The 17,265-nt window shown below is 41.9% G+C and overlaps 1 protein-coding gene across 1 annotated transcript in view; it reads right to left on the bottom strand.

Annotated features, from left to right (window-relative positions):
- Positions 1–6,733: 6,733 nt before the first annotated feature.
- Positions 6,734–17,265, bottom strand: part of mbtps1 (membrane-bound transcription factor peptidase, site 1) — a 29,252-nt gene continuing 18,720 nt past the window's right edge. Inside the window, exons 12-23 of the mRNA XM_073472187.1 lie at positions 15,607–15,751; positions 15,232–15,420; positions 14,724–14,896; positions 14,429–14,544; positions 14,144–14,300; positions 11,222–11,346; positions 11,029–11,106; positions 10,737–10,877; positions 10,511–10,642; positions 10,279–10,405; positions 8,857–8,987; positions 6,734–8,468 (exon numbers count right to left, since the gene is read on the bottom strand). Coding sequence (XP_073328288.1) covers positions 8,260–8,468; positions 8,857–8,987; positions 10,279–10,405; positions 10,511–10,642; positions 10,737–10,877; positions 11,029–11,106; positions 11,222–11,346; positions 14,144–14,300; positions 14,429–14,544; positions 14,724–14,896; positions 15,232–15,420; positions 15,607–15,751 — 1,723 coding nt within the window. The 3' untranslated portion in view covers positions 6,734–8,259. The remainder of the gene's footprint in view (positions 8,469–8,856; positions 8,988–10,278; positions 10,406–10,510; positions 10,643–10,736; positions 10,878–11,028; positions 11,107–11,221; positions 11,347–14,143; positions 14,301–14,428; positions 14,545–14,723; positions 14,897–15,231; positions 15,421–15,606; positions 15,752–17,265) is intronic.

Raw genomic sequence — 17,265 nt, 5'->3', positions numbered from 1 at the left:
GAGGTGTGACATAGGATGATATTTACATTCCAATAAAACATCAGAGGGTCACTGTCCTGGGAAAGGCACGATCAACCAAACATCAGGGGGTCATTGTTTGTATTAAAGAGATCTGATTCATCATGCTGAGTCCAAAATTCTTCTGAGAATTAGCAACTCTCTACCTCACAAAGGAGAATTTCCATTACAGATTACTGTGAAGATGATTTTCTGGGGATGAAGAGAAAATAAATGCTACCTTAAATACATATACCATGTGACACTGGCCTTCTTGGGAGTGGGAAGACTGGGAGAGAGCACATCATGTCATGTCTCTGGTTCCCCTAGACCAAGGGCGTAACACAGAACAGCATGGAACAAACAGGACAGGACACATTATACAAAATGATACACACCAGTCTTCACACACACACACACACACGCGCACGCACGCACACACACACACACACACACACACACACCGTGTTAGCAAGAAGTGGGCACAAAACTGCAAAAATAAAAATAAGTCAAGTGTGACCATTATGAACTGAGCAAGTTGATTAATAAAGTTGTATGTATTAATGTATTTTGGGGGAAGACATTTTAATTTTCTTCTTTAATTTTCTTCATTGACTGACGTTTTATGTCTAAACAAACTGACCTTAAAGGACAACACAATTTCATTACTGTTTTACTTTGTTTACATGTGGCAGACCCTGCCACCTTTGTTGCTTCTGAGGACCTTATTTCCCTCTGAGAACAGCTTGTTTATTCACTTATGGAAAAATTAATTTGTCTGAGTTTGTATTATAACCGCATTTATATTGTAAATATGCCAATTATGAGTTTGAGTTTCTTCCCCAAAACTACATAACGCCCCTTTAATTAAAAATCCACATGTTCAACTGAAAGAAGTTATTTGGTGTGAAATAATTTAAATGGTTGAATTCTGTCAAGCCCATTTTTGTTAAACACATTTCTCCCAATTATTCAGTCTACTGCCCCTAAAAATGATGAAAACAGACAGTGGGTGTGGTGTGTGTGTCTGGGAGTGTGGGTGTATGTGTGTACCACTGCCTGGCTCACTGTCAAATCTGGGGATGTCAATAAATGAGGGAGAAGAAAATGTGGGGACACAAGATGTCTGCGTGGGGCCACAGTGTCTTTTGCGTCCCAGCTGACCAGGCCACAGGCACTAAGGTCAGTGAAAGTCACACACACGTTAGAGTCGCACATCAACATCGTTTCACACAAGCTTAAAAGACCAGATCATTTATCGATGCCTTTGTGTGTGGGTGGAGGCGATGTGATTACACTTCAGGCTGTGAAGAAAACTGTCATGAGTGATGTGGAGTCGGTCAGGCGAGGAGGGTTTTTTCATCTGCATTGCTCATGTCAAACAAGATTTCGCCTTTACCTAGATGTTAAGGAAACAACGTGAGAGGCCTTTGCATCAGTGCTCTCTGTTATTCATCCTCAGAAAAAGATGCAGCAATTTACTGCTGTGAAGGACCTAATTGATGATGAGTGCTGTTTGTTTTTACACCCTTTTTTCTTTTATTTATTCTCTCCGCTCCACTTTAAAAGCTTTTATTGTCTTTGTGTTTTGACATCAACACAAAGAATGATTGAAAAAAGATTTGTTCTATTTAACATGATGTAGGCAAAAATTGTGTTGGGTGCTCTTGGAAAAAAGGAGAAAAGGGGTGATTACAGAGGCAATCCAGGCACCCCAAGAAAGAAAATATCAGAAACGGAGAAAGGAAATAGGCTATTACAAAGCCTTTACTGGAGTGGCTAAATCATCAAGGGCAATCATTAAAAAAGCCAACATGTTTCAACCATTAGGTCTTCCTCTGGGCCTCTTTGTAATCACAAAGAATGATTGTTTTTGTCTAATGACTTATCATTCTGCAGCTTGTCTGGCCTGGAAGGAAAAGTCAGCATGAAGTCAGAATTACCCAACTGAGACGGCAATTCTGACTAGAAAAGAAATGACCAGTGGTAGCAACCTGTACATTTCATGCACAGAATTGATGTGGTGTTAGAAAAGCCCAAAAACACTTTGTTCATCCAAAAAATTACAACAGCGTCATTGTATTTCACCTGTGAAATTGAGTTCCTGACTTTTAATTTCATGGATGAAATTAAAAAAAGCGACACAAATCAATTTCCTGCAGTACAGTTGCAGGGTAACAGATGGAGCCCCGTAGGTTAAAGGCAGCTTTCTGGGGGAAAGACAGGACATGGACCGAATCAGGAAGTAATATGTTAATTTACATGCATATCCTTTCCGTTTGAAATCCAAAAAACAGAGAGGACATTTTATTTCACAAACTCTCTTTCACTACGAGTAAGCCCAGGATTGGGTATGGGGATAAGGGGGGAAAGGAGTGTAAATATGAGGGTCTTTTCCTTGCTCAGGTGCTGCAGCCCTGCTGTCAGATGACAGTGGGTAAGAAAAAGAGCATCAAACCATGGCAGTTAGGTCACAAGACGTGTTGTCTGAGTCCTGAACTTTGTGCTTCTGACAGTCTGTGTCTTAAATCGACAGAAATAACAAATGTTTTAAGTCGCCGCGTGATGAGAATGGCTCCCAGGACAGCACTGTTGGTCGGTCGGTCCACCACTCTGGTTCTGACTGAAATATCTCAACAACTATAGGTGGATTGCCATGACATTTTAGACGGATGTTCACGGTCCCTAAAGCCTCCTGACTGTGGTGATCTTGTGTCATCATCAGGTCAAAGTTTACAGTTTTTCAATACAGTTCAATACAATAGTTTGTGACCAAATACCTCCAGACCTGTAAACTTAATACATTCCCATCAGTTGACTTTGTGCTTAGCCCTAATTAGCTATTAGCATACTAGCACACAAGAGTACGATAGAGAACAAGGTAGACATTATACCTTCTAGTCATGAACATATTAAAATTGTAAATGTGAGCAAGTTAGCACGCTGACCACTGTGCCTACAAGCTACTGGGTAGGGTACGAGTCACAGAGCTGCTAGCATCTCTCTGTCGAGTTAAAATGAGCATTAATTACGTTCAAATAAAATCAATCAGGATGTTTGCTAACTTGAACTTTTGGGTAGAAAACTCCTGCATCATGTACTAGGTTACATACAATTTAATTGTCATTTTCCATCATAATATCCCATTAACAACAACACTTTAACTAATGTGAGCTAATTAGACCTAATGTACTTGTTGGGCCACCAACTAAAGGAAGTGACAGCTTGACTTTTACCCAAACTAGCAGTTAAGGTCTTCTGAGACGTGTTGCGTTAATATGAAGGACACTAGAAAAGCAACACAGTACATGAAATAAGCACAACAGAAACGTCACACAGGTGGAACCATTGTGTTTGACTATCTACAGTTACAGTTACGGCTGAAAATGACAAAACAAGGAAACAAGCTTGCAGATATCACATCAGTTGCCAGTTGTCTACCCGGAAGTGACTGTTGTTGTTACCATGACTGTGGCAAAGTTGCATTATGGGTAATGTAGGTGCCAGGTTTTGAAAAGGAAAAAGAGTGCGTCTGTTTCTCCTGTAGTGATGTTGATCATTTGGTTTTAAATGGTTTATTATGAGTCCAGCGGTGTTACAGGAGTGCAATGCCCGACAGTGGACTGCTTTTCAAAACTGGCACCTAGATTACCCACAATGCAATTTAGCCACTGGGTGACATCACTGGAGGCTTTTTATCAGATCACATGCAGCTTCCTCTGGAGCCACAAAAGGCTTTACACTACTTCTTCACATATGCAGTAGAACCCCCCCTCAGACCTGTGAACACACTTTAATGTGTAAAATTTCCCTTTAATAACGTTTAAAAGCGATATGATTGGTTGTGTCTTGTTAGCTCATTCTTGTGATAGGAAAAATAAGAATTATTTGTTGTCATCAGTTTTTTCCTGCCCATACAACCTCCCTGGCTGCTTTCTTCTGCTGCTTTCCTTCTGCTTATGATTCCGAGCACATTTTTGTTATATCATAAGTTGTAATCCTCGGGCCCGGGCAGGATATCAAGTCATTCCAAGTTAAAAGGCTGAAATCCAAGTGAAGTCATTTGTGTTAAAGTGAACGTCAAGTCTTTTTTTATTTTGTCAAGTCAAGTCTAAAGTCATCTGATTCATGACTCGAGTCTGACCCAAGTCCGAGTCATGTGAACTTGAGTCACGGCTTGAAAAGTTTGTCGCTGGCTGACACAGTTTAGTCTTGGCTCTGAGGCTCGGAGGGGACATCAGGAGTTATGGAGGAAAGCAGTGAGAGGGACATGTGAACAGGTGTGACCGGAGGGGAAGCAGGAGTGTAGATGTTAACCAGCCCTTCATGCTCACACAGACATTAATGGATAAAGTGGACGGGGAGAGGTACGGGCTGGTAGGACATATGATGAGAGAAGAACTGATGAGGGGTTGAGGGTTCAGCTCAGAGCCGCCACGGTGTCTCTTTCAACTGCCCGTCCAGGATGTGAGCAGGCAACCTGATTGGCCCGACAGGAAGTCCTGGCATCTGGGAACTGTGGAGGGAAAGAGGGCATGTGACCTCCACTCACCACCAGCTTTCCCAAATCTTGTTAGCACAGCTAGCTGGCTCCGGGGTCATTTCCCAGTTTCCCAAGGTTCCAAGGGAGATTAGTTCGCCAGTGGGGCCGTCATCCAAGAGGACGGGTGACAGATTCACAGGCTGATCTGGCCTATTAGGCTCGGATAAGGAGCCAAAGCTCAGAGCCCAGAGCACACCGACGCACATCACCTCTGATGAAATCAACCTGCATCACTGAATTCAGCCCACAACCAATCCCAAAACCACGAGTGAGATGGAATTTGTCCATTCAATCTATAATTACTCCAGAGAAATAATGTAATTATTCCTTTGCAAAAGTCTGCAATGGGAATGAAAGAAATATATTTTAGTAAGCTGCAGAATGAAAAAGAATCAACTTGTGTCACAAGTTGAACTTTTCTGTTCACACTTTTAGGTCCTTGTGGTGACTGTAGACGAGTGTTTTTATAGGTTTCATCACATCTTTGTGCTGCCAACAGTGCAGTGATGAGCAAGAAGCTGCAAAAAAAATCAAGATTAAAACTGAAAGCATGATAGTGATTGCTACTGTTGACTCAGGATTTCGCAATATTTCGTATTCAGTCTCCATGGATGCTGCAGCTTTGAAAAAAAAAAAGATTAAATCTTCAGGCCTTCCTTAAAGGAACAGTTCACCCAAAAAGAAAATGTAGTCATTATCTACTCACCCTCATGCCAAGGGAAAGTCAGGTGATGCTTCGTAGTCAACTAAACATTCCTGAGTCTCCATTGCTCCATACAGCTCATCAGGTGTAATCCATATCTCCCGACCTGGTTAAATTCATCTGCCTACTTCAGACAGGGTGTGTTAATGCTTTTAGCTTTGCGGCTACAGTAAAGATTTTGGTTTGAAAAAAAGGGTGAAAATAACGTCCTTTCAAATTCATTTCGGTTGTAGCTTCTGGAGAATTGATTACTCTGGATGAGGTGTATGGAGCAATTTTGTTTATGGTGGTTGTTTTTTCAACGTTCAAAGACACGTCCCCATCTCCTTCAGTTGTTTCAGAGACTGCTGCAGCACTGATTTGCTGTGATGAAATGTTTTATGATGAAAGGTGATGTGCGTCGGTGTGCTTATTGTCTTACTACGAAACTTCACCTGATCTGACTTTCCATTCTCATGAGGGTGAGTAGATAATGACTCAATTTTCAGTTTTTGGTAAACCAATCCTTCAAAATGTTTCCCTGATGCTGTTCTAGCCAATCACCTTTTCGCACGTCATCACACATCTCACCTATCTTCTGTTCAATAAACACAAAACCCCCCAAAACTTTAAAACTCCTCTCTTCTAAATCATTCTCTAGTGAAAAAGCTCCAGTTTGGGCTTTAGAGTTTTTGGTGGTGGCAGATGAGCTCATGCTCACAGGTATTGACTTAAGTCTCTGCGTTTTATTGGAATAACACATGGATTTCCACTTTATCCACAGGGAGAAAAACAAGAGAAAATACTTGTTGCCTGTAGAAAACAAAGGGAAATGCACGAGGCACAGTTGTGTGCTTGAGCTGCTTTTTATGAACAAAAGAAAATGGCGGCCCTTGGAGGGCTGAGAGTTATACCAAGACGTGTTATAAATATCGGGGAAGAAAAATAGAACTTGGAACGAGACGTGGAACCAACAAATTCCTTTCACGGCTTATCGCTTTCAACATGGCAAGTCTGAACTGAATGCCTTCAAAAGGCTGCAGCAGCACAAGGTTAAACACAGAAAGCTCCCACTTATCACCTTATTTAGTACTGTGATAAATGTATCACAGTATCAACCAGAGAATATGCTTGATCTTATACTCATCTCTTTCCTTTTTTACTATTCATGTAATCATCTTATGTCTGAATGAAGCCACAGGGAACATTTACATAGACAACTGCCATTAGTTTAAAGGAACACTGTTTGAAGCTTGAAAGGTGGCAGGGTCCGCCACATATAAACAAAGTAAAACAGTATGAAATTGTGTTGTCCTTTATGGTCAGTTTGTTTAGTTTGTTTAGGCATTAAAAAAAAATCTCTTCTCTTTTCCCTTCTCTTCTGATTAATAATTATTCCCTAAAACTACACAGTGCTCCTTTAACATATAGATGAAAACAGAAATATAGAAATATCAGACCTGAGAAGTGATACAAGAAACCTCAGAAACAAGAAACACCAAGCAGACCACTTTTGCTTATGCTTTTTAATGGATGAGATATATTTGAACAAGTCTGTCAATCATCATGAAGGAGGATATCAACAGAACACCTGGCCAGAGTTCATTCATTATAGAAAATATAAAAACAATGAAAAGACCGGGATTCTAAACAGACGTGGGGCAGGACTTACAAAACAGTGGAGGGTGACACAGGAGAAGACAACTTGATCATCCGATGGTCCTCATGTTGGTCTGCACGACTGCATGTGTGTGTGGGGTGTGTTTTACCAACTGCTTTATTCTTGGCCCTGGTAAGACCTGAAATTTAACATCCGTCCTGAGTGTCGGATCACAAGTGGACAACTCCAAACATTAAGTTCACACCTGGCATAACATGTGTCTCGAGTGACCACTTGTGATCAGATCTCACTTATAAAGACGTACATCTCTGGGACAAACAAGCACTTTGTTTTACACAAAGACAGAACTTAATGTATGACATCTGCCGAATTTACAAGACGGCCCAAATAATTAAGTATTTGTCAGGGACAACATTTCAAAAAGTTTAGAAAGTTTCTCTGAACTCAACAACTCACAAAATTGAGCCATTTTTTGAAGGGAGTCTGGAGACTTTCTCCAAAAAGAGTTGACTAGTTTAGGGTTTACCACAATTGTAAAATTTGACATGTTTACCCATCAATAAAATGGTGTCTTCTTTTATACATTTAATGCAAATGATCAGTTGACACAATCAACAGCTGCTCAATGTGGCAGGTAAGACGCACGTTAGACATGGAGCAGCAGACAGGCGGGCACCATGACGCTGTGACAAACTGACACTGTACATGAACTAACTTAATGCCAAAGATACAAGAACGCATGAATAATTTAGAATTTGCCGTAGCCGTCTCAAAATTGATCTGTTAAGGGAGTCTGGGGATATATTGCAGTTGCTAGTTCAGTGGATAAATTGGTTGAAACACAAACATCAGCTGCTAACACTAGCGAGTTAAGAGACCCCAAACATGTAATTTTTTCATACTTGGATCTGTCCACTTGTGATTGGGTCACTCAGGATGGATGATGACACCAGGTCTGAACAGGGCCTTAAAGTGCATACAGTATGTATTGTATTTCTGTGTGTTTGTGTGTGTGTGTTTGTTTGGGTACGAACAAATTCAATAAATATAAAAGTCAGACACATTTCATTCATAAAGAAACAGTTTGGTCAGAGAAGAGGGAAATGTAGGCGACCTGTCAGGTGTACATTGTGTTTTACATCAGATTTGTAACACTGGCTAACACTGTTCATTAGTCCACAAACACCCACAGACAGCTTTGAACAGACGAGAGGCACAAAAACTGTTTCAGCATCCAAGAGACACCCGGAGTCGCTGTGTGTTCGTGTCCGGCAGACTGGAGTTTACAACAGTCAGACGTCTGCCTCGACACTCAGACTCCATGAAGTCAACGCAACGCAAGTTGTCCTTTTGTCAGCGTCTCACTTTTGGAGATGAACCCAGCTACCCAGCAGCAGTTCAAAGCTGCAGTCCCAGTCAAACCGTGGGGTTCTTCCCAGTGGTCGTCTGCTGCTGCTGCTGCTGGAGGTACGTGGGCCGTTTGATACGAGGTTTCCTGCGCTTGGGTTTGCTCTTGGCCTTTGTGAGCTGAACCACGAAAAAGGACAGGACCACCATCGCTCCCAGGAAGGCAAACACGGGGATGGTCTGGCCCACTTCTTGGTTGTAGCGACCAGGCATTATCCCTGAGGGGAGGGAGGGCACAAATCACATGGGGCTTCATTCCTTGCATTTAAATACCCTGTTATCAACTGTTAAACAAATTAATAAATACTACAACATGCCATTTTTGAACATGCTCAAGTTTATCATTTTGTAGCTCTGAGTTGTTGTAAAAAATTACCTTTCTGCTCTTGTTGATGATAAGCCTTTTATACATTGACATTTTTAATAATGAGCCACTAATTGATGGTGTCAAATTAAAGAAAACAACTGTCAACACCATTTCCACTGCAAAAGCTGCTGTGAAGTTAAGTTAAATGTTTTAAAACAATGTAGTCCACTTCTACGTACAAAACTCTAAACTGATCACAAGTCAGATGGTTTAAAATATAACTTTGAAGTGTGTGTTACCTCCAGGGATGTCCCAGGCCCCACTCTCCCCAGGAGACAGAGGTCTGACCTGGGGGCGGTAAGCCCTCACGTTAGGTAGAGCCACTTTGTCCAGATCCACTGAGAGAAGCTTCTGGTGCTTCCACAGGTTACTGTGAGAGCAAGAGGGAGAGACAAGAAGAGAGAGGGTGAGGCAGAACCTCTACAGCGTTTGATTCACTCTGTTGACAGGATGGAAGAAAGACAAAGGCTGACTTCAGCCTCTAGGCTCACAGCAGTACAGACTGGCAGAAACACCAGTGGCAGTGTGTGCAAAGATGACCGTAAAGAGCAAGAAAAGGTGAGGCTGATGCGTAATAACACCACACAAGTTGTTACTCTACAAGCGATCTCAGCTATATATATCACCTGAAAATTGCAGGATGTCTGATATCTGATATCAGCTGAAAGTGTAAGAAGGGTTTAATACATGAGTTTTACACCGATTCACTCTATTGACAGGTTGGGAAAAGAAACTGCTCACAGAAAACCTCAAATGTCGACTATGGCAGCGCGCACAAAATAGAGAACTCTGAGAATATACACCTGGGATGATAGCAGGGTAAACTGCCACGGACAAACATATGGGGCTTTTCCATACACATGTGCTGGCTCGGCTCGGCTCAGCTCGGCTCGGTTTGAAGGTGTGTCTGAACTGATGATGTGCTTGCCATGTGTAGTGGTCAACGGAGCGGCTGTAAATGCTCCCTCCTCCCTGCAGTATTATTGAAAAATAACAACTAACAAAGCTCCACTACATCGGTAATAAACTCATTTAATTTCCTATAAATTCTTCACAATAAAAGTTTGCTGTTATTAAGTTATATAAAAGCTTTTATGATGAAGCAGCAAAATTAAGCAATGTGGGGTTTTCACCAGTAGTAACCAGTGAAAGTCATTTCACTGTTTGACAACTGATTATTTCTCATCACAAATACAGATAATTAATAGGAAATGTTGTGCATTACAGCCTTTCAAACTAAAATTGCTGGTATTAGTTTTCCATCAGACTTGTGTTCACTTAGCACCAGTGTCTTTTTTCAATTGTTCCCAATGAGGAGTAAGCATCTGCGGCAGCAGGCAGCCTCCCAGAAAAAGCGCAGTGCCCTTGCGTCTTTTTTCTGAGTGCTCCGGCCTGTGCAGCCCCTCTGAGTGCCTCAAGTTGTTTTTCTCCTACGGATCATGTCATACACCCACATCTTTCTTGCTCTGTCCCGATGTCAAATAAAAAACAACCAGATAGTACACCACAAAGGGGCAGTGTCAATCATACAGCCGTGGTTGTCAAGATATTGTTGTCATAGAGACGAGACAGATGGGCTTCATCTTTTCCTCCAGCACTTTATCGAAGTGCACAGCCTGCCCTCTTGCTAAAAAAAACGTCATGTGCACACGGGCCCTTACCTAGGTGCTGTCTCATTAACTGGCTGTGGCTTTGCCCAAGACAGGTGGGGGCAGGCAGGTAGTGGGCGGGGCTTTGGGTCTCCCAGGTGAGCCTCTAGAACCTTGGAGTAGCGATAAAGATGGTTGCCTGGAAGAGAGGAGAGAATAAATCTTAATAATGGGAGTAATAAAGCAGCGTTTACGAGCTGCTTTGCAGTAAGACACAGCAATAAGTAATGAGTAACTGACTCACCTTCCAGTCTCTGTGGCAGTGGGCGCTCTTGGCCTGTGGGCGGTGCTACCCTGCTGTGGGAGTGGCTGAGGCTGGGAGGCGTCATACTGTAGGAGGTGTACTGGAGGAGAGCGTCGAGCAGCCAGAAACAGTCTGAGAGATCAGAGACAACAAAATATTACTCACTCTGCCCTTTTTTTGTGCGTAAAGAGTGATAAAACACACACACGCACAAAGGAGAGGTCACCTTTCTGTCTGTGGCTGTCGTCTATACAGTTAGAATCACCGTACAGAGCGATGCGCCCTCCCCCATCAGATGGTGTTTGGTACAGTCCAAGGATGGGAACCCCTTCCACTACTGCTGTCTCCTGCTTTAACACTTCAAGACCTGTGAAAAGAAAAACACACACACAGTGGTGTTACATCTGAACTAAAGACAGATTAAAAAGTTGCCTGTCAGCCTGCATGGCTGCTGGCCAGCACTGTGCCACACTAAGCTGAGTTCAATACTTTAAGAGGGGTAGGAGGAGTGCTGGTACCTTGGTCTTTTAGGTTCTTGGCAATCACTATTCCATCCTCTGGGAATCGGGCGATGCTGCAGCCTGAGGCGTAGTACACTGAGACAGAGAGAAACAACCATCTTTACTTTCTAAAAAAAAATGTGTTAATAGTAAGTATTAAGGGTGAACAGAGGAGCATGCCACCAAACTGAAGAGGATTTGTATGTCTTACTGTCATGATCAGCCAGGGTGAAGTCTCCCTCGTACAGCCCATCACTGAAAGCCATCCCCCACACCGAGATCAGGTCGTTCAGTGCTGGTACGTTAGCGCCCCCTGTGTCTGGCATCCACCACTGCCTGCAGGTTACATCAAGAAAATCAACAACTCTATAACCATTCATTTATGCAACAGAAATATAAATATCAACCCAAATAACAATCAATGAGTCACCTCCTAATGCAACAACAGAAGTAAGCTTTGCTACAAACAGAGGACTGATTCAGGGAATTAAGTTGTGATAGAAAACAAAAAATAAACCTGCAGCCTGGCTCAAAATAACTCCATGTTTTCAGCAGGTTTTATAAGGATAAAAATGGCAACTTAAAGGAGCACTATGTATTTTGGTGAAGTAATTTTAATCAGAAGAGAAAGAACTTCATTGACTGACCTTAAAGGACAACACACTTTCTTACTGTTTTACTTTGTTTATATGTGGCGGACCCTGCCACCTTCAAACAGCGTTCTAGGGACCTTATTTTCCTCTGAGAACAGCTTGTTTATTCACTAATGGAAAAAAAAAAAAAAAATTTCTTCTCTGAAATTACGGCGTGCCCCTTACACGAGGGCAAACCCACAGCAGCACATTCATAAAGTGAAAAAAGTCTAATTGGATTTTCTGTATCAGGGCTGATTTGTCCATAAAAGGCAGCAGTGAATGAAGCAATTCTCTAACGAACCCTTGCCATTCAATTAAAACTGAATTACTCAGCACAATATTTTGGAGCCATAAAGACTATATTTAGCTTCATTTAAGAATTTTAATCCTGTGGATTCAGTGCGACAGCTTGAGTGGGATATGAATGGAGCAGCGAGGACTCATGACTAATTCGGAGCTCTGCATGGGGAGCTCAAAATCTGAGAAGTCGTGATATATTATATCTATTATGGAGCGAGGAGGCATAAATAGTCCAACACTGCAGGAGAGAGTCGGACAGAAACTGTGATACAGTGGGCCGTTAGCTGCCCAACGCAGTTTGTCATGCTGTCATTACGACATGATGAAGCTGCGGGTGAAAGCAGGAGCCTTTGAGGTAACAGCTGTTTAATCACTGAATGGTCTCATAATGGAGGAAGAGGACACATGGATCATTTTAAAGAAATGGACACAGAGAGCTTCCAAATAGAAGAGATGACTGCAGAACACGAGTGCACTACAATACAGCTCAACGACTTCCAACTCATTCTATAAAAACACAATTCATCAAACAGCACTCTGCATTACTTATTGAATTTGCTTTGGATTGCTGAGGCAGCAATTTAGTTTTGGTTTTGAGCTGAGAGTGAGAACAGTTTTACACTTCCTCAATTTGATCTGCAGGACTGTCCCTGTCCAAAAATATATTTCCAGGACTGTTTATTAAAACATAAAGCACCGTCACTGTATGAGTCAGTGCCAGCTTCTGCCAACACTTTATTACATTTGTCATTTATAGAATAATTTAAGGCCATGAAAACTTTTTTTTCTCGGTCAGCTTCTCGATCCTACAAGCGCACATTATTTTCTGCCAAAGCTACAACAGTTTTGTTTATTTCATGTGAAAGATTGTATTTTGTGTTTTTTCTGTGCTCTTCTCGCTGGTGTGAAGTAGGTGAGGCTCTGTTGGTATCTGTCAACCAATCAGGATTAAGCAACATTGGAATCAGAGTATGTTGAGAGTTGGTTGGTTGTTTGGTCACAGTCAAACAAATCTGACAGAATCAGCGATCTCTCTCAACAACAACAACGGAGGAGGAGGAAAAGAGAGAGATCGCATGACACGTGTGTTCCACCAAGTTTACAAATCAAGCCTGTTTACAGGTGTTGGGGAGCACTACTGCATGTCTGAAAAAGTTGTGGCTTCAGAGGGAGCACCTCAAGTGATAGGTGATCACTAAGTTCTGACCATACTGTTGATGTTGTGAATTGTACTGTGGCTAATGTAGGCAGGAGGAAGAAGAAGAAGATATCTCTTGTTTCAGTCCATCAATTTGATACTTTTAAAATAAACTTTCTATTGTGAGTCTGGCACTGTTACAGGAGTGCAATGCTAAATCGGTGGAGTTATATTTCAATAAAGAGTGTTTTAAAATACAACTTATATTGTGGCTTATCTAGTCATGAATATTTAATGCTATAGAGAAAACACTAAGGTCTGAAGTGAGGCTTGTATCATGTGTTTTCTAAAAGAAATTAGACATGAACAACTGATTGTTCCAGAAGACAATCTGTTTTCAGTCATTTCTTTTTTCCTACATCATTATTCACGTGACATTGTGCACCATAACAAGAAAACACATCAACATGCATTCAATATTATTTATTCATGCTATATTGTATTAGGTGTTATCTGCATGATATACTGTATACTATAACTATACTATAACACCATAACAGATGCTGTTTCTGTCGAAAGTCAAGTACTATCAGAATCTTTGCAGTATCAGATCATGTTGTCTTTCACTGAAGTCTCTGACAACCTGGTTTCTAATCTGAAGTATTTCTCTATTACATTAAATATTCACAACTTGACGTTTCATCATTAAGTTTAACAGCCAAAAAACTCAGACAGTCTTCATCCCAACTGTGTGGGTGTGGTCTGATCTGATTTGACTGACAGTCCTAGCAACATGACCAAACAATCCCAAAACTTCAGAATTTGGTTCAAATATTAATACAACTTGTGATAGATGCACAGACGTGTGTGGCATCACCTTTTTACCATCAATCACTTCCAACCAGAGAGACGAGCACAACCTACACAACACGTAAAATATCAAACACTGCCCTTATTTTGACAAAAATGACCTAAGAAGTTAGGTTTCATGGCAACATTACATGTCGTTGCTATGATATCAATAATCAGCAGTAGTAAGGTGTCAGAGGGAGCTGAATACCTGGTGTTTTCGTCATAGAACTTGACCTTCCTCATGACCGAGGTGTTGTACCAGTCACTGAAGATAATGAGTGACAGGCCGTTGTCGATGTCTCTCCTCAGCTTAGTGATCTCTTCGGGGAAATACTCCTCCTCACTGTCGACCATCAACAGCGTGCCTGCAGAGACACAACATCAAGCAACCCATTAGCCTCTTATCTTCTGCACAAACACAAGAAAACAGCCCCATTAACTGCCTGCAGCTGTGCTAGTCTCCTGATTCTGTTTCTTGTCTCTGTGTTCTTACCATACTGGCTGGCATCAAAGCAGGTGAGGGGCGCCCCGAGCACCTCAACAAAGTATCCCATACTCCTCAGGTGCTGGTACATGTCCCTGAAGTTAGTGTGGATGTGGTCTCCATTCCTGTAAAGAGAAAATTTATCAATAAAAGTTCAGATTTCAGTTGATTAAGATTGATAAATGTGTCCTGGGAATTAAAATAGAAGGAATCATAATTTTTGAACAAAATATTAACTAAATCAGATAATGGATACGGTGAAAAAGGCTGCAGACATCGAGTAAACATCTACACACACACGCACCAGTCTAGTGGGTCGTTTTTCATGCGAAGGTTGTCTCGGGGAAAGTAGCCCGGCGGGTAGCGCAGGTTGTGGTACTGGTCCCACAGCACCCTCTTACTGCGGGGCGGAGTTGGCACGATCTTCACCTTGATGGGCAGTTTGACTGTGGAGGTCAGCTCACCACCCACCTCAGACTGCAAGGGGTCAAAGGTCAATGAGATGAAGAGGAGCAATTAATTACACGAGCTAGATACTCTACATCTGTGATTCCTAACTTGAATAAATGGTTTAACGAGGTAAATAAAAGGAGAAGAGCTAATTAACAGGAGGATAAACGACTGAAATAGTTAGCAAAAAGTCATTTATAAAAAGGTTAAAAAGGTTCAGTTTATGTCAGTAGCAGTGATAGGAGAGGACGACTGCAAATTGAAAAAACAAACAGTCAGTAACATAAGTTTGGGGGCCACTCCTCGAGAAAAAGTAAAAGCTGCTTAGAAGACAGATCTCAGGTGTTGCTTCAGTGACTCACATCATTCTCCGCAGGAGACGCCACTGTGACCATCACATGACCTTGAGCGATCCCTTCCCATGATGCCGCTTTCTTGGCCACGGAGATGGACACAGCCAGGTAGCCGGCCCAAGGCCACAGCACCGGTGAGTAAGAGACGGCCACGTCGATGTGGTCGCCGTTCTGAGGGAGGTAGGGCTGCCAGATGGGCTGAACAGGAGAGAGCAACCTTTAGATGGCTTATTGGGAAGAGGAAACATTTCTGAACTCATCACAAAAATCAGGTCAGTCAAGGATGAAACTCGTCCTTCACTTGTCCTCTTACTGAACTTGAGCAAATAATATTCAGTAAATTGATGATTTCTCAATTTATCTACTGCAGTCTTGTGCGCGCACCTTGTCGACAATCCTGCCAGTGACACCCATCCCGTTGAGAATGGTCACATTGACGATGGTGGGCATCCCTCCATAGTAGATGGGCTGAGAGCAGTAAGGCCACATGTACGGACACTCTGTCAGGTCGATATAGCTGGGAGAAAGACTGGCAGGAGACAAGGAAGGGAAAGATTGTCACATAGTGCATGACATTAGTTTTTCCTAAACAAGTTTATTAAGTGCTTTCTGTCTGTCTGACACAAACCAGCAGAGATGCAGAAATAGTAGCACAGATGAGAGCTGGTACTTTTGCTCTGAGTGTGTGAGCTGTGAGATTTGGGAGAAGTAGAAGTGGAGTCATATTTCCTACGTATTGTACATACTATGACAATTTTAGAATATCAATTTTTCATGAGATGGTTTGACAAAACCCCAAAATATTCTGGTGTAGAGATCAAAAATAGGAGTGGATTAACTTTGATGCATTTAAGTTATCTAGATTATCTAAAAAGGGAAGACAAAAGATGGACTATATAATTTGTCTGATTTCCCAGAATTACACAGTAAATGTTTTTGTCAGTCATTTTTTCATTCTGTTGTAGACAATAAAGGTCTGAAAATCTCATTGTCAAAAATTATTCAAACTGGTCTTGCTCTTATAAATTTGTGGAAACTTGTAAGCCCTTGCAAGCTGTGTTTTATGCATGACTAAATAACTACAACTTCATTCAGTCACTCGTTAATCAAAATCAAACTGCATCCTGTCATATTAAAGTTGCAGGGCACGGACCAGTCACAATTAAAGTTTTGGCAATTTACTGCCAAAAATGTCTCTGGTTTGCAGGGACCGATTTTAGTGAATCATAAAATGTCAATCCAAAACCGAGACTCTGTGATGTCTGTTTTTACTGTTTTTAACCGATCCTGGGTTGCAATTGGATCCCACTGTAAGTGCTGTGACTCAATACTGACTATAGCTGTTGTGCTTTATGGAGGAGCAGTTTGAGCCCATCCTGTTCCTCCCAAGAGAGAAGGCTGTGACAGCACAGGCTTTAGGTTCCTTTGGGGTTATGTAATTGTCGTGTATATACGCCCACATGCGCAGCACAACATTAGATCAATGTTCAAACAGACTTTGCCTGTCTTTTCGTGTACACAATGTTCAGACTGCCAGCCCAAATCTGCTTTTTGAAGTCTGGACAGCAAAAAAACACATGAAATGCGATTTTTGCAAATCAGATCCAAACAACACTTGGAGCTGGTTTGTAATGCAACTCAAATCTGATTTCTACAGATGCGTCTCGGTCTGGCTGCTCTGGCCGCTCATATTGGATTTAGAAGTTGCATGGACACACAATGGTGACATCAAGTCCAGAGTCACAGAACTGCATCAGAGTGGCTGAGTAGAATCCATGCTGCTGCTAGCAGAGCGATATGGAGACGACACAGAGAACAATAGTCTGTGGAGTCCTGCTGAAACAAATTGTCTGCTCCATGTCTTAACATTGTGATTGTTCAGAGGGGAAGATGATGGATCTCCATTTCTCATGCTTCTGTGTTGGAAAACCGCACCGTACATAATGACTGACACTTAGGTTGTTACCATAGCAACCCATATTGATAGGTATGTGTTTAGTCTGGACACAAAAATCCAGTCTGATCATTTTCAAATAACAGTAC

The sequence above is a fragment of the Pagrus major genome, chromosome 8 (genome assembly GCF_040436345.1).
Source record: "Pagrus major chromosome 8, Pma_NU_1.0".
NCBI lineage: Eukaryota > Metazoa > Chordata > Actinopteri > Spariformes > Sparidae > Pagrus > Pagrus major.
The sequence above is the reverse complement of the archived record's forward strand: the minus strand, read 5'-3'. Positions and strand labels throughout refer to the sequence as shown.